Source organism: Solea solea, chromosome 6, assembly GCF_958295425.1.
Source record: "Solea solea chromosome 6, fSolSol10.1, whole genome shotgun sequence".
Classification (NCBI taxonomy): Eukaryota; Metazoa; Chordata; class Actinopteri; order Pleuronectiformes; family Soleidae; genus Solea; species Solea solea.
In genome coordinates this window covers 25,980,901-25,998,204 of record NC_081139.1, presented here as the reverse complement: position 1 = coordinate 25,998,204, position 17,304 = coordinate 25,980,901, and the positions used below count along the sequence as shown (strand labels likewise).

The 17,304-nt window shown below is 43.1% G+C and overlaps 2 protein-coding genes across 2 annotated transcripts; both read left to right on the top strand.

The window, feature by feature from the left end:
* The first annotated feature begins 1,022 nt into the window (after positions 1-1,022).
* otop1 (otopetrin 1) lies at positions 1,023-8,463 on the top strand. The gene is made up of 6 exons (XM_058631449.1): positions 1,023-2,175; positions 2,583-2,719; positions 3,007-3,065; positions 3,533-3,663; positions 5,599-6,503; positions 7,205-8,463. The coding sequence occupies exons 1-6, from the start codon at positions 1,800-1,802 to the stop codon at positions 7,373-7,375; spliced, it is 1,779 nt and encodes a 592-aa protein (XP_058487432.1). The 5' UTR covers positions 1,023-1,799; the 3' UTR covers positions 7,376-8,463.
* Positions 8,464-13,822: 5,359 nt separating this feature from the next.
* Positions 13,823-16,657, top strand: drd5a (dopamine receptor D5a). Its single transcript, XM_058631451.1, has one exon. The coding sequence runs from the start codon at positions 14,743-14,745 to the stop codon at positions 16,186-16,188; it is 1,446 nt and encodes a 481-aa protein (XP_058487434.1). The 5' UTR covers positions 13,823-14,742; the 3' UTR covers positions 16,189-16,657.
* Positions 16,658-17,304: the final 647 nt, after the last annotated feature.

The window sequence follows — 17,304 nt, the reverse complement described above, 5'->3', positions numbered from 1 at the left end:
TGGTGATTACTATAGAAATAGGATGCAATAATATGACTTCCCTATTATTAACATGATTATACTATTATGCTACTATCATATTGTTACTGTGCTATAAAGTGTTAGGTTACTTCAAAATGTCCTCCTTAACCTGTCATTTTGTACATATTTTGTTGTAACAAATCTGATGTGATGCGTAATATATTCAGATATTATTACATTTACAACTGTTTAAATATAGTCCCTGTTATACCCTGTTAATGATTTATACCATTCATCAGTGGAAGTGTGAATGAGTGTGTGTGTGTGTGTGTGTTTGGTCTGATGCTCGGAGCTAACAAGCTTCCAAATTGAATCAGATCTAATCAGTTTCCTATTACATTCCCTTGATAACCAGCCCTTTCTTCTTTATCTGACCCGATTCTCTCTGATCAAGTAATCAATGCAGAGGGTGTTGAAAGGAGCGTTTCACGAGCACAACCTGATCACATCTGTCCCCAGTCCTCGTGATGTTGTGATGGCGGTGGGCAGATATCTGTGTCCGACCATGGAACCACTGTCGACCAAATCAAAACAAGAGTTTATCATTTGCTATTTTTGTGCTCCGAGTAGGATAAATTGACTATTAGAGTACGATGTGACTCATGACAGGCCTCTTCAACCCCTGCCAGAGAGCAGCTTCTGTGCGTAATTACGCACCACCACGCGTTGCGCACGGTCCATTCCGTCTCCAAAACAGTTACCTTCCCTTGTACGAATGGAACTGTCATTGTGGCATCGTTTTGATCGGAATTTACAGTTTAATATGAAAAGAATGAAATGAAAAGGAAATTTTAAAAACGTGTTTTCTGTTTTTCTGGACTATAAAGGCCGAGGACATATACGGAGCTACATGAAGTCATTATTTGTGAGCCATCGTTGTTTGAAACTGAAGGTGAGAATTGGTCTCTAACGGTCACGTGATGATTAATAGGACGTTCACCACAAATCACGTGTCTACGTCAGCAGACTTTCCATTGTCATGTTGATTGAATGCTTCCCACCCCAGGATATTTATATTGAATTACATCCACTCACAAAAAAAGCATTGTGGATTTCACCACTGAAATCTGACCACCTGCGCGAGCCTTCCCCCTCTTCAATCTGAAAGCAAAGGTTTAACCACCATACCTCAACTACGGGGACCACGAGGACATAAGGATTAAGGATTTTGGACAGGTCGCCTGTCTACACTTTGTGAAAAATACCTTTTTTATCATCTCATCTAGATTTTAGTATCTGATAGACACCCTGTGTGGTTTTCAGCAGATTCTTGGAAATCACTGGCATCTGCTTTTGGATTTGGACACCGCTACTTTTTTGCTTCCCTTCTGTTATTGTGGATATTTAACGCACTGAATGCTTGGCACAGTGCGCCCAGTGGATTCTCGGAAACTCGTGGAGGAGGTTTCAGGAGGACCGCGCAGCTCTGGGATCAACACACACTGAAACGCAATCTCTCATTTTCAGTGACTCAGCGAGCCGCACCAAAAAAAAAGAGCCACCACATATTTCAGTTTCAGGGTTTCAAGGTGACAGAGGCATCTATCAAGTCCAGGCCGGACACTGAAGCTACGCATGGTCACTGAGCCGAACCTTGAAGATTGAATGAACATGTTTGGCACGGCACCTGTGCGTCCTGATCCCCACCGTGTCTCAACAGGTTACTCACCTTAAATACGCTTCCAGCGCGCGTCTTTGGCTTCTCCTGCTCTCCCTCTCTCTCTGTCTTTCCCTCTCTCTGCTCTGCTCTGCTCTGCGGTTCCTCCACGTTTCCCACCATGGTGGAACCCAGTGGCCTGGACATCATGTGTCTGAACAAGTACTGCCACAGTTCCTCCTCCTCCTCCTCCAGCTCCGAGCACGACAAGAAGACCTTCGCCCAAATCAAGCTCAATCTGTCGGGGGAATACCCGAGGAAGAACGCGGAGATCCTGAGCGGACAGTACGGCACCAACCTGCTGCTGATCGGGGCTGCGCTGATGTTGGCCATCGCGCACCACGACCCCTTCGTCAAGGAGGAGCACCTGCTGTCGCTGGTCACCTGCCTCATGATCCTGCAGCTGCTGTGGATGATGTGGTACATCCTGGTGCGGGACAGACAGAAGAACACGCGCACCGAGAAGGATGTCCACGCCACCACGTGCTGGATCAGAGGTGAAATACTCTTAAATCACAGTGATATACTGCATGGCATTAACACACTGAAGTCAGAGTTACAGGAAAATACTGCAAAATCAATGTCATATACAGCACTACTGCGACATTATAGAGAATGACAGTATATATATACATATATATATATATATGTATATATATACCAGGAAAACAGTACATTAAACAATTGTCAGTTTACATTTAAGGCAAAATGACATAATGTACAGTATCTAAAAGTGCTACATGAGTAATATAATGATTTTGGACCATGCATTTCAGTATCTATGTGATCAACCATGGAGTACATAATAAGTATATGTGATCATTTCATTATCAGTCTAAATGTATCTTCTTCTTTTGCATCACTGTTCCCTCTAACTTGTTTTTCTTCCTGTTTCCCTCTGCAGGTGGTCTGACTCTCCTTGCACTGCTCTCACTGATCATGGACGCGTTCAAAATCGGGCATTATGTTGGCTATCACCCTTGTGTGTCGGCCGTGCTCGGGGTATATCCTGTCATCCATGCCACCCACACCATAGCACAGGCAAGTTTACAACCCTGCTTTCCTTTCAATGCAGTGATAATCTTTCATTAGCGTGAGACACTGTGTCTCTCTGAATAATGTGCTCTTTGTTGCTGAGGCGAGTACAACAATATAATCCAATCATTGTCCATGTTATCCTGGGTGTAACCGCTTAATATTACAAGACAAATCATTCAGACTTAAATACTTTTGAAGTTTGTTGTTTATGAAATGTGTGTTTTTTTTTTTAATAAGTTACAGTTTGGTTTCTACTTTGACGTGAATGTTTTATTGTTGTGTGTTTACAGGTGCATTTTCTTTGGTTTCACATCAAGGACGTCATCAAGAGCTACGAAACATTCGAGAGGTTTGTGACGTTACATGATGTTGAGATGTAACAAAAATGAAAGGGATCATTCCTACACCCGCTTCTTTGATATCTTTAAAGCTACTGTTTCTCTCTCTCTCGCTCTCTGTTGCACATTCTTTTCCAAAGAAAACCACTCACTCCCATAGAGACGTCCATAGAGAAAACAGTTGTTGTTGATCCACTGTTTGAACGTGTTATTATGTGAAATCAGTGTTAGAAACGTTTTGTTTGGGCTCATATAAATGACACAAAGTTATGGTAAGAAGCAGCAGTCCACCAGCAGCTCCTGTGTCCCTCCTCAGCTAAAAAAGCAGATTTTTTCTATGGACTTTGGTGTGGGTTTTGTTTGTTTGTTTGTTTGTTTGTTTGTTTGTCATATCCATTAATGCCTCGATACATGCATGTCCATACAAACAGACGACTGGTCACCAAACTTGTTTTTGTGTGTGTGTTTGTTCTGCTAGATTCGGCGTCATCCACGCCGTCTTCACAAACCTCCTCCTGTGGTGCAGCGGTGTGATGTCAGAGGCCGAGCACTTCCTGAACAACCACATGAGGAGACTTTCCGCCCTGGATTTCGGAAACCTCACCACAGGTAAGGGGCCAGCGGGTCGATTGCAGCCTTGTACCTGGAAGGAAAGTACAACCGTCCACTTGAGCTCTCGCTTCAATGGATAAAAGAAGAAGGAAAGAGAGGAGGGCTTTAGAGGGGAAGCCAGGGTAGACCGGCAGGTCCAGTGGGTCTTGTTTGTGTCGAACATCTCTCTATTAGGTTTCAGGAGACACAGAGTGTTGCTAGTGATGAGGCCCCCCCCTCCCAAACCTCACCCCACACTTCCAGCTTTCACCACCACCAGCTCCCCCCCCCCCCCCCTCCCCACTTGACCTCAGTCGGCTTTGTCCCCATGGCTGCTTACTCCCAAGGGTGCTGCAATTACAGTAACTGATACATCTAAGCCCAGGATTGGGGGGTCCAGCTGCTCCTCCTCATATCCGGCTGACTGTGAGGCTGGCTGCACCCTCACTCTTGTTCTCGTTTTAATTACAGGGTGCAGGACCATGGTAGTGGGGCTATAAAGCAACAACATTGCTATCAGATGTTAGGCTGGGCTTTACAAGGAGTGCGTGAGTGAGTGAGTGAGTGAGTATAAAAAGTGCATTGTCATTAGTGCTTAAAGGGAGAGTTCAGTTTTCCTTTTTGTTGTGAAGTTTGTGGTTGTATGAAGACAAAGTTCCGTTTCACTGACATTATGGTTGCCAGTGGAGACGCATGGCTCGCCTCCATAATCTATGTCAATTTAAGTCTTAACAATATGTTTGTCATTTGATCTCACCTCAATTGCCCTGCACCTGCGTCTGTAGAAAAACTTGTTTTATTTTAGCTCATGGGAGACAGGAGCCGCCGGTCGGTCTGTGTCCCTTTGGAAGTAAATCTGAACAAAGGATTTCAAACACAGAAGTAAAAAAATGACACATGTGGTCAGCGATCAGATTGCAAAGGGACACAAACTTCAGTTTCCAGTCCAAAATAAAGCAACAAACATGTTGTTAAAGCTGCACTGCTGGGTTATTATTCAGAAACAGTGTGACGTTATTTGTATGTTGCGTCCTGCATCTGATAAGACCTGAATGAGGGAGCGTTTGTGTGTATCCAGCAGCAGTGCAGGGGTTGACGGGGACAAGGAACATTTATCCAGTCACCAATTCAATTCAATTCATTGCTTGAAGCTTTTCGGTTGGCGCTTCTGTGTTTGCAGCTGTCTCACTTCACTGTTGCTTCGATCTGTCGCGACATCAAACAAATCACTTCCTGTGTGCAGCGCAGGAATGTTGGCAGCTGACAAGCGATCCAAACAGTGACAACGTAGAGAGAGTCGTGTGGAGACTGAATCAGCATTGTGTGAATGTTTTGAATGTGATAGAAATGTATTTATATCTATAAAAGTGACACTGTGGCGCTTTAAAATGTCACAGACTTAAGCAGGTGTATATTTCAGCGCTCATCAGTGTGTCAATACCTCATACACCAACATTTAAAAAAAAACAAACCCTGATTTATCCCTTTAACATGATGCTATCAGGACGCACTGATTTGTAACAAGTCAGAACATTGTGAAGATAACACAACAACAATGTAACCTAATCCACATTTTTGAAACTGTCTTCTTTTAAAAAAAAATTGAAGGTTCACAAATTATAATTTAGCATCAAAGAGGATTTCATTCATTTACGTTGGTCAACACTGTTTATTGGTGGAAATGATCTTTGGTCACACAGTGAGGTAGTGGCTAACACTGTTGCCTCACAGTGAGAAGGTCCTCAGTTTGAATCCCGGGAGGAGGAAACTAGTGTTGTTAGTAAAAAGTAAATTTGTCAGATTTTCCCAGGGTGGATTTAGACCCAATTTGAAGAACCTCAGTTTGACAAAGTTTTCAAGTTTCTCCTGGGTGATTTGTCTGTTTGTAAAAAGCTAATGCGGTGCGACATGAATAGAAATCATTTACCATTTGTTGTTGTTGCTGTTTTGCAGGTCACCCCGAGCCTCTGTGTAACTGCACCACCAGCACTTGCTCCATGTTCTCCAGCAGCCTCTACTATCTCTATCCCTTCAACATCGAGTACCACATCTTTGTCTCAGCCATGCTCTTCGTCATGTGGAAAAACATCGGACGGATCATGGACCTCTCTTCGAATCGGAAAAGGCTTGCTACCAAAACCCAGGGCCTGTCTGTGGGTCCCATCCTGGGCCTGCTGGCTCTGGCCAGCACCATCGGGATCCTGGTGGTGTACATCACCCAAGTGGAGTCCCTTCAGACGCGCCAGTCTGCTATCTCCATGTTCTACATTTATGGCATCGTCCTGCTGCTGTTCATGTGCTGTGCCAGTGCTTCAGGTTTGCTCATATACCGCGTTGACCACATACCGCTGGACACCTCCAAGAACCCGTCACGACAGCTGGACACAGAGCTTCTCTTTGGTTCCTCTATTGGCTCCTGGCTCATGTCGTGGTGCAGCATCGTGGCTGTGTTAAGTACCAACAGCAGTCCTCCGTACCGCTGGACCAACTGCATCTACTCTCTGCTCCTTGTTGTGGAGAAGTGCATGCAGAACCTCTTTGTCATCGAGTCCCTTTACCGCCAGCCAGGGGAAGTGGAGAGCGACGACCCAGAACTACAATCCGCTCCAGAGATCTTCTCTGTGACTTCCTCTTCAGCCCCACCGTATAACGGCATCATCAACCGAGCTTACGAGACTCCGGATAAAGCGTGTGTCACCATGGAGAACGAGCAGGAGGAGAGCGGTCCGGTGTACAGGTGTCCGAGGAAACCGTCAGAGGTGCCGCTGCCTGTGGGAAACAAAGTGGTGGAGCCTCCGAATATAAAGAGGCAAATCCTGAAGAACCTTTCTGTCTTCCTGATAATGTGTAATATTTCGGTGAGTGTGTCATTCATTCATTCATTCATCCATTCATTGTCTACTGCTTTATCCTCTAGATAAAACTAGAGAAAAACCCCGGACGCAAACCCAGGTCTTTGTGCAGCAGCATATAATTCAATGTCCATGAATTGGAATTGATTTGATTTCAAGTTTACGTGAAGAATCCAGATTTCTCTCATTATGAGCACAAACAGATGAGCTGAGGCGATCTCTCTGCTGATATTAGCACTGATAGTCTACGGTCTGATGCTCTTCTAGGTTGTTCCCATGTTTAGGTTTCTTTGCAGATTGGGAAGTTGTTGCTGGTGTTGGAGTAGCGATCATTCCACTGAAGGCTCCTGTATTCAGGATACGTCTCGTGTAGTGATGTTAATATTAATATGAGCTCATCTAGCTCATCAAAACAGAGCTAAAAGGAGGCTGAATGTTGTGTGATGCACTCATGATTCCTTTAGTAGGAGAACTTGGGCTCGGCCACATTTTTGTTGGATTCACTTTTTTGGGACCAAAACATTGACAATGTTTAAATTATGGGCTTTGATCAGTGATTCGATTGGACACAGAGGGTGAGATCTAAAATACAGTTCATAAATACAGAATACAGTTCATAAACCTTATTAAGATAATTAAGTATTGTTTACAGCTGTGAAATCAGTGAATATTTCATCAGTCAACGCAATTTCTTTTTCTTCCTCCAGCTGTGGATCCTTCCCGCCTTCGGCTGCCGGCCACAGTACGACAACGGGTTGGAACAGGAGACCTTCGGCTTCAGCATATGGATTACCGTTCTCAACTTTGCCATCCCCTTGAACCTTTTCTACCGCATGCACTCCGTTGCCTCGCTCTTTGAAGTGTTCCGCCGCGTCTGACAAACGAGCCCGATGACGACGATGAGGTGCGACGTGCGCGCAGGAACACTTGTCACCAGCAGCTCCAGAGAGTGTCTCTAAGCACAGGTCAACCCTTTAGGAGGGAGTCAGCGTCGCACTCCTACAGACTTGAATGTGGAGGGGCGATAAACCAAACTTAGATCCCCCAGTGAGGACATGACAGAGGACAAGATAAACCTGTTCACCAGCGTTCCTTGAAGAATGACCTTGTGTAACACAAGGCTTATTAAGACTCTTAGTACTCTTTGTTTTATAGGCATATTCCAGTTAAGATGTTATAACTGGTGATGTTGTATCTGACACGCACACTTTGTACTGCTTCGTATTAGTACGTGAAATTATAGAATAGACTAATTACTTGATTTTCATATTGTAAAATGCAAGTTAAGACACTGCAGCAGCCATTATGGTGCGTTCACGCCGAACTCTATGCGATTTTTCACGCTGTTTAACTTACTATTCAACGTGACTGAATAGTATCCAGAGAATTCTTGCCTAATCAACAGGCAATCAACAAGAGTGTGGCCAAAACTTTGACTCTAGTGACTCGCACTTTGTGCTTGCTTTGTGGCCCGCCCTCATCCTTCTTCATCCTCTTCGTCCTCCATTTGTGAAATGACATCAGGAGATTGGAACAGACTCTCAACACTCGCTTTCGTGATGTTGCTAAATCATTATTAATGATAATTTAGTTGAAATATTTCAACTTTAAAGCGACCAAAGCGAGCGACCACGCAGGATTTGTGTAATTCACGTTCATCCACTGAAATCCACGAAAACGTGCAAATTTGCATCAAGCCTTTACTTTATCTTAGCAATCCTTCCAGTGAACGCACATTTATTCTCCTATCTATCATTATCTAATAATGAAATAGTACTGTAACTCACAGAGCCACGGGAACACTGATGTACCACTTTTCATCTGCACTTTGTTGTGCATACTCTCTATGGATAAGGTTCTCATTGTCTTTACTTAGAGTATTTCATGATGTTGTGTTTGTCATGCAGAGGATTTTATGATGTGTTCAGACCAAGGCAAGTCTTAATAAACAGACACACAAACTGTACATGCGGTGAAGTTGTTTCAACATTGGCCACAAATGTGCGACTATCTTTACTTGACAGAAAGAGCAAAATGGGTTTGAAAAGAAGTCGGTAAAATGTAGGAAATACTGGGCATGTTCTGGAAATACATTTAAGGTCACTATTCGCCTTCCCAAAATACTGTGATTCACAAATGATTGAGATAATTGTGAAAATATGCTTTAATATAAATTCTTTTATATTTTTTTCTGGAGCTTTCTCTCTCTCTCTCTCTCTCTCTGTGCTTTACTTTCATCAGTCCACATCTGTGCACATGCAGATGACGTAATATCTGAGTATCACTTGCATTTTGTGCAAGTGTTGCTGCTGTTGCTAACAGGCATGAGCGGATAACAACATTTAGAGACTCCAAAACACATTATACATTTTGATTAAAAAAAATCCCACATGAAAAATAATAATAATAATAAAGCTCCAGTGTGGAACCTCTATTGAACTGTGTCTCTAAGACCCTGTTGTGTATGACCTAGTGTTGTCTCTCCTGAGCTTCACAACTCTCACACATGAACACACGCATCGCGAGAGTGAGCGAAGCGAGAGAAAGAAGCGGTGGTGTCTTCTGATGTTGTTTCTACAGTAGTTTGCTAAGCTATCCGTTGTATATCAGTCCTTTAATGTAGTGATACTCATCCAGATTGCATCCAGGAACCTTAAGTGGAGCTGCATGGTGAAGGAAACAGCAGCAGCTGTTATTGAACACACAGACACCTAGTCAGGCAGCTGTTCAGGCCAGGGAACATGCATTTTCAATAACGCATGACGATGTACCAGAGAGCATCAAATTGTGATTGTGATAAAAATGTCGTTAAAGTCCGAATGAACGTCCAGGTTTGTTTCAGCAGCAGCAGCAGAATCCACTTCTCATGAAGCACTTCTTGGTGTTTTCAGTCTTAGTACAAATGTATGAAGCTGTCTCACTTTACTCTTCAGTCTCACCTGCGCTGTCATGTCTCCACAGACATGAAAAACAATCAGCAACTCCTTTAACAATCGTTTGAATGTTGCAGACGAACATTTGTTTACATTTAAATATTACAAAACTAAATCAAGAGCTCCTGGAATGACTGGCTCCCCCTTGTGGCACTTTTGAAGTTAAGAGTTAAGAGTTAAGAACATGACTGATTTTCCCCGTTCACTGTAATCCTTTCAATAGAAATTCACCTCATTAAAATGATTGTTAGTGCTTTTTATCATAATGTGATAATATCGTGTATTATCAAATCCCTGTTTGCAACCAAATATCAGCCAGAGTAAAATAAAGCTTATTTTGTCTGAACACACCATTATATCAGCAGGATATGGACTATAGTTCTCAGAGGTAGCACCTGCATGTTTCATCAGTTTCCTCCTGTTTCATGATTTTCTTATGTTACTAACTAAGCTTAAGTGATTTTTACGAGTAAAACAAGTACAAGTACTTGCCAAACATGTTTGAGTCATCAAATGTTGAAATCATGCATGTTAAAAGGCACTGGAAACATGAAAACATTGTTGTGCACGTTGTATGTTAATAATTGCAGATTTATTACATGAGTGATAATGACAGCATGCAACAACAGACCAGAGATGTTTGCACACTAACTGTTAAAAAACATCCCAGATGCACTGTGTAGTTGTACTGTACACGCATTATAGCCACAAGTCCAGCAAGTTCTCAACCCGGTGCTATTTTCTCTGTATGTAAGTGGATAAATCTTGTTTTTTTCTGTAAATACTGCCACGCTGATCCAAATCATCCTGAAACTGTGATATGATTGTGCATAATTCCAATGAAATGGTGCTCATATGAAATGATGTGTATGTATGTGTGTATCCATCTTTTGCTTACTGAAATAAAGAATAATTCTTCTTTTTCATATACAACACATTTCACGTCAGCTCTTTGTCAATGTTTCCCACTTTTTACAGATTAGATTCCCAGATTAGACTCTAAATTATCATTTAGTCACTGGTTCATATCATTAACACAGTCAATTCAATCCAAACTTTATTGAAGCCCCCCAAGAGGGTCCATAGCAGACAGAAATAAATAAATAAAAGTATGAGATGGGTATAATATGCTAATATAAGTATTATGTTTTAAATGCAGATGCAATTGGTTCGTCTGGTAGTTCACCTGGTAGAGATGTATCACATATCAAGGCTGAGTCCAAACCACATCATCTGGGGTTTTATTTGGAAAGAGCGCTTTGGTGCAGGTTTCCTCCTCTCTCCCCTCTAAGTTGCAGTGAATATTTTGTTTACTTTTACAGAGTATGCCACTGACTTCTAGCCACTGCCATTGTTTGCATTGAGCTAAGCCGCGATGTGAAGAGCTGAAAGCCAGCTACTGGACGAACAGAAACAAAAGAAAGATATTGGTCATGTTGTCTCACTATGAAAATGATAGAGAAAGGTAGGGCTGGGCGATATAGTCTAAAATCCGATTTTTTATTGAAATCGATTTTTTTTAAACTGCTAAAGACAAAATAATTATTCATACGAATATGAATTGTCGGAGATTAACCCACGTTTATGGGATTGTTAAGTATTTTTAAATGTTCTACTGTTCGGCTTGATCCTTGTGTCGGAGGTCTCCGGAGCACAGACTCGGTCTGATACAGTCACATACAGCGGTAGCTCGCCGCTCGCAATCAGTGGTGCAGTCCCTAAACACATCAGACTCCTGTTAAATATTGAGATTTTAGACATTTCCCTGGTAATTGGAGACTAACCCACGTTTTAAGTGTTGGACGGCACTCTTGCTGTTTTCCTTGCACGCTGCCATGTTGATATTGTCAGATAAGAAGTGGGGGAGGGGGGGTAATGTAGCGGAGGGGACAGGAGCTGAGAGAGCAGTAGACGACCGTTTTTACCCAAGTTAAAGGAAAAAAAAATCGATATTCATTTTTTAAATATCGATTAATCACCCAGCCATAGAGAAAGGGTTAACTCCCAAATCGCCGGAGTATTCCTTTAATGCACAAGGCTGGAAGGCAGTGTCAGCAGGACAGATGAAATGGTGACATTTTCGAAATTGACAATTTACAACATTTCTCTGTTGTAATGTAATGTTTTTGTTTGGTTTCATCACAGGATTGTGACACTGATGAGACCTGGGCGGAAGTATGCGTTGGGGTGCTGACTGTTGTCCGTGAAGATGTGCAACTCACTCCAAATCAGCCCCACCTTCACCCAGTGTCTACTGCCATCATTGTTGAGGGAGGTATTGTAATGGATAATCTCCAGAACCTACCTGTCTGGACTGTCATATGCATTACATTTGGACTACCCTAAAGCCATGAAAAACACTTTCCGTTTTATTCAAAGAGTGAGTGATGCTTGGCTTGGGAGAGAGGAAATTCCCACCAAAACTGCAAAGTCTTAATAATCTCTTGTTGAGTTAGAATGCAAATGTACGAGCGGTGACATTTGGCAAATCTCACTTGTTTTTTTTTTTTGGATTCAGTTCTTTTTTATTGTTCACTAAGTAGACAGGTGCCAGGTACCCTCTCAGGGTTTTTGCGCGCACTTTGCACTTGTCGGCATGTTTTTTTTTTTTTTTTTAATACTTCTTAATACTTTAGTTATTACAGTTTTTAGGCTGTTTGTTCACTTTTACAGAGTATGCCTCCAATGCCATTGTTTGTGCTGAGCCACGATGTTAAGAGCTGTAAGCCATGAACAGGTTAAAAAAAGATACTGATCATGTTGTATGATCAGTGTCATAGAGTTAACTCCCTGATGTTACAGTATTAAAGTGTTTTGATGTCATTAAAGGCAATCTTTAAAATAATAAAAAACAATTGATATAATTGAACTTGACCTTGATTTATTTATATATTCAGATTATTTTGTGAGATTGGAACCTGTTTTTCATTCCTGTATAGATATTTGAGCCACTTAGATTGCCTATATACTTTAGCAAGTACGTCACATTGCTATTCAAGTAAATATAACTTAGAAATGCTAAGTTAGTCCAACTTAGATACGTGTGTTATATGGACTAAACACCACGAGTTAATTTCACATGCAATAATTTAGTAGATGAAAATAGTAATTCTGAGTAATCTTTACTAAGTCGAAAGTACATCTAAAATAAGTTATCAAGTACACACTACTTGATTGTTTTAGTTGCTTAAACTCATTTATAAGTGTACTCTACGAAGGAAACGCTAGTTAGTACAACTTAAAATACCTAGTTATCTTCACTTGTTTGCGTGCGTTTCTCAAGTAATGATAACTAATTGGATTTTTACATCTATATATTTAAACATTATAAATCTAGTAATGACTGAAAGTGTAGCCTTGTTTATTTTCAGTCATTATCACCACAATCTCAGCCATACTTAACATTAGCATACAGTGACTTGTCATTATGATGACACTGACATCAATTTAAAATGTTTGAGAGATGAAAGTGACACACTTTTGTCGTGCTGTTCAACAGAACCTTCAACAACAAATGTTGTGCAGTGTGTGAAGTGAGAAAAAACAAGTGCCAGTTCTCCCATCATCTGTCAGTATTAATAAATCATTAAACATTAAATGATGGAAATCTTCAGTAAATGAAAGATAACAGAAGATGTCAGTGTTGCTCAAACATCTATTTATGTTCACATTTTGCTAACATGTATATTTAACATTTCCAACAACAATTTCAACTTCAAGCACAATGAAGTCCATGTTCTGTGGTGTGCTGTTATTCTGCTGTTCCTCTGGGACACAAATGTGGCAAGAAGTCAGTGAATATCAATAAATTAAATAAAAATGAATTAGTGAAACTTTTTAAACACCTCCAATAGATGTTGTTGTTTATTCTTGTTTAACAATAAACATAAAATCACAAGAAACTAGAAACAAACACTAGACTCTCGCGAGAGTCCTAGTACAGCCTGGGAAATCATTATTCTGGGCCACAGTAATGAGCGAATTGACAGATCCTAAACAGAGTACCGGCATCTTGTGACAGGCACGCAAATAAAAGTGCCAGTACTCCAAATAGTACAATTAAAAAGTGCTGGTACTGCATACAGATCAGTACCAGCCCACTCCAAGTACAGCTTTAGCAAATATCACAAGTGATTCCAACGCAACTAAGGAACCCTGTTGAAGGGCAATTGTAATATTCTTACGCACCACAGGATGGCGCCACGAATTCATGTTTTGGCAGAACACTTCATCTCTGCTTTCTGAGATTACACCTTGGATTGTTAGTGGTTTGACGTGTTTTGAGATTATCTTTGTCAATCACGACGCGGGTACATTTAATAAATAAACAAAAAGAAAAAGTATATACAATAAATAATGAAATACATAAATAGTATCATTTGGATCGTGACCTAAATCAAAAATGTAATCGCATGCAGCGCCAATGTTTTAATCTGAACCTCTTAATGGATTAATGGAAACGTCAGTGTGGAAAAGGTAACTCTTGTTGCGTCACGACATTCACAGATTGTTGTTTGTGACACCAGAGAATTTAGGCGACAGGGCATCATTTTTGGCGCAGTGTCAGAACGGTTTGACAGGTTCATACAGACTAGTCTAAAAATATCCCTGACTTTCCACAGGCCGGAAATTCCGCTGCTGCTGCTGCTGCTGCTGCTGCACTGGCACGCGAGTACGACGCATGAAGCGCATTGATCTGAGAATATGGCCCGCGCAGAATTGAAGTGTGACTCACCTGCTCAGGCAACTCTGAGAAGTGGGCTGAGACAGATGGACAGACAGACAGACAGACAGACAGACAGATGGATAGATAGATAGATTTGCAGTTGTCAGTACCATGGACAGCTCCACATGCGTCTTTGCCGTACATTTGTGCTTCTGTGATAAATAATCCACAGATTTGTGTTCACATTTCTACATTTTCAGACCCTCAGAGACGCAGAGAGCTCTCTTCCATACACACACTATATGGGCACTGCTATAGAGCAGTGTGGAATGTTGTGCGTAACAGCGCGCGCCACGTTCTGGTTAGGTTAGCGTGTGTGAGGCTGCAGGGACTCCCTCCTCCTCACCCACGCACACACAGACCGTGTGAGCTGTGACTCAGAGAGGCAGAGCCTGGGACAGAGGAGCCGGGGACAGAGGAGCCTGGGACAGAATACACGGGGCGGCCAGGCTTGCATCATGCGCTCTCCACTGCCCGCTGCGTCTCAGCCCCTCAGCGCACCTGGTCCGACGCTCGGCTCAGTTCTGACGCGCTCACATCTCTCTTCTCGCCTGTTTTGCGCGGATGGATGGAGACTCCTTGGTGAATGGCTGATGACTGCGCCCGTCCCCGCTCTCAGAGCCATGGACTGCAGTTTTACATGAAGAGGAACATGGAGAATCCAGCCAAGTACCTGTCATCGGTGCAGGGCACTGACTCTGTGCCGGCGCCTCAAGGAGACATGATGTGGAACAGCACCGAAACAAAGGCAACGGGCGATGACAGTAAGGATATGTTGTTGCGCACGGTGACGGGCTGCCTCCTGTCCCTGCTCATCCTCTGGACTCTGCTGGGGAACATCCTGGTTTGCTCCGCGGTACTGCGCTTTCGGCACCTGCGGACCAAAGTCACCAATATTTTCATCGTCTCATTGGCTCTGTCGGATTTATTCGTGGCCGTGCTGGTGATGCCGTGGAAGGCTGTGGCGGAGGTGGCGGGCTACTGGCCGTTCGGCACTTTCTGCAACGTGTGGGTCGCGTTTGACATTATGTGCTCCACCGCCTCCATCCTGAACCTGTGCATCATCAGCGTGGACAGATACTGGGCCATCTCGAGCCCCTTCCGCTACGAGAGGAAAATGACCCAGCGAGTCGCCTTTGTCATGATCAGCATCACTTGGACGTTGTCTGTGCTCATTTCCTTCATACCGGTGCAGTTAAACTGGCACAAAGCCACCGACGACATGGCCGGTGCGCACAACTTCTCCACGAGTCTCCACATGGAGGAAAACTGCGACTCGAGCCTGAGCAGGGAGTATGCCATATCATCCTCTCTGATCAGTTTCTACATCCCCGTGGCGATTATGATTGTGACTTACACACGAATATACCGGATTGCACAAATACAAATTCGAAGAATCGCGTCCTTGGAGAGAGCTGCGGAGCATGCGCAAAGCTGCAGGACCAACAGAATCGAGTGCCAACACCACAACACCTTGAAAACGTCGATTAAAAGGGAAACTAAAGTGTTCAAAACTTTGTCGGTGATCATGGGCGTGTTCGTGTGTTGCTGGTTGCCCTTCTTCGTCCTAAACTGCATGGTCCCCTTCTGCGACAGGCCGGCCACCGACCGGGACGCGGGTCTGCCATGTGTCAGCGAGACCACGTTCAATGTGTTCGTGTGGTTCGGTTGGACCAACTCGTCCCTGAACCCCATTATTTATGCCTTCAACGCAGAGTTCAGGAAGGCCTTTGCCAGCCTCCTGGGCTGTCGCTACTTCTGCTCCAACACACCTGTGGAAACTGTTAACATCAGTAACGAGCTGGTTTCTTATAATCAGGATACTCTCATACACAAGGAGATCGCCAACGCCTACGTCAACATGATCCCCAACGTGGTTGAATGTATCGAGCACGAGGAGACGTTCGACAGGATTTCCCAGTTCTCTCACAACAACGACAATGCCACTGACTCCGTGTGTGACCTGGAGGACTGCGAGGCAGACATCAGTCTCGACAGGATGTCACCATTCACCCCGAATGGATTACACTGACTCCCAACTCCATTGTCACCCCATTCACGCCAGGTATTAACATCTTTCCTGAGAGATCTGATCACATGTAGGTCGTGCCCCCCAATCACAAAAACCACATTCAGAGGTGGTTTGCGGTCACATGTCTCCTCTGACTCGCTGTGCTTCCTCTGTATTTTTTACTCTCATCAGCACCAATAATTGTATTTATTTGTAGCCACAAACAAAGTTATTTCTTTCTGTAATGGTTAAAATCTATATATTAAAAAAAGTGGTTTGCAGGATGAGTCTCTGTTGCCTGGAGGCGTCCCAGCATGGCAGGTCTGATGCTGTCTGATAGATGATTGACAGGTGCACTTACAGGCCTAAAACACTGGCTGCACCTGATTGGGCGAGTACTTCCACTAGTGGGCTGCAGGATTTAAAGCCAGTCTGAACACTTTAGTGACAAAATGGTTCACTGACCTGTGTATATTTGTGGCGAGAAATAAGCCATTGCCCCCCCCCCCCCCCAAAAAAAATCATAGTTTAGCTCCAAACACATGCAGTAGCTTTGTATCTGGAAGCGCAGCATTTCTCTAGCAGAACGCATCGTGTAGCTGTTTACAGTGGCAATGAATGGGAAGTGTGGAAATCACAGAACTGGTGGCCATGCACTCTAACCAGGAGATAGCAATTTATTGAATAGCCACCAGGCGGAGACACCACTGGTTGCAGGAGTAACTCTGTTTGAATAAACATATATGATTTATAATGTCAGTAAACATTTTCCTGACGAGTTTATGACCTCAATCACTAGTTTCAGCTTATCTCCGATGAACATGATGAAGTACATGTGAGTAAACACCAGTGTGATTGACAGCTGGTGAATAAAAAGGCGACACGGCACCACTCAAATTGCAAATCTGAGTTCATTTTGCAACCGTGTTACTACACCCACAGCACACACACATTTACAGACAGACTGTAATGTTAGTGTATTTGGACACAGTGTGGGTGAAGCCACGTCCCATCTCATGTGGTCACAGCAGATGCACCCGTGACAATATCACTGAGGACAGATGTTAATACCAGATCTGAACAGAGTGTCTCCTCGTGCATAATTGGATGTATTGAACGCCATCATGCAGTCATTCA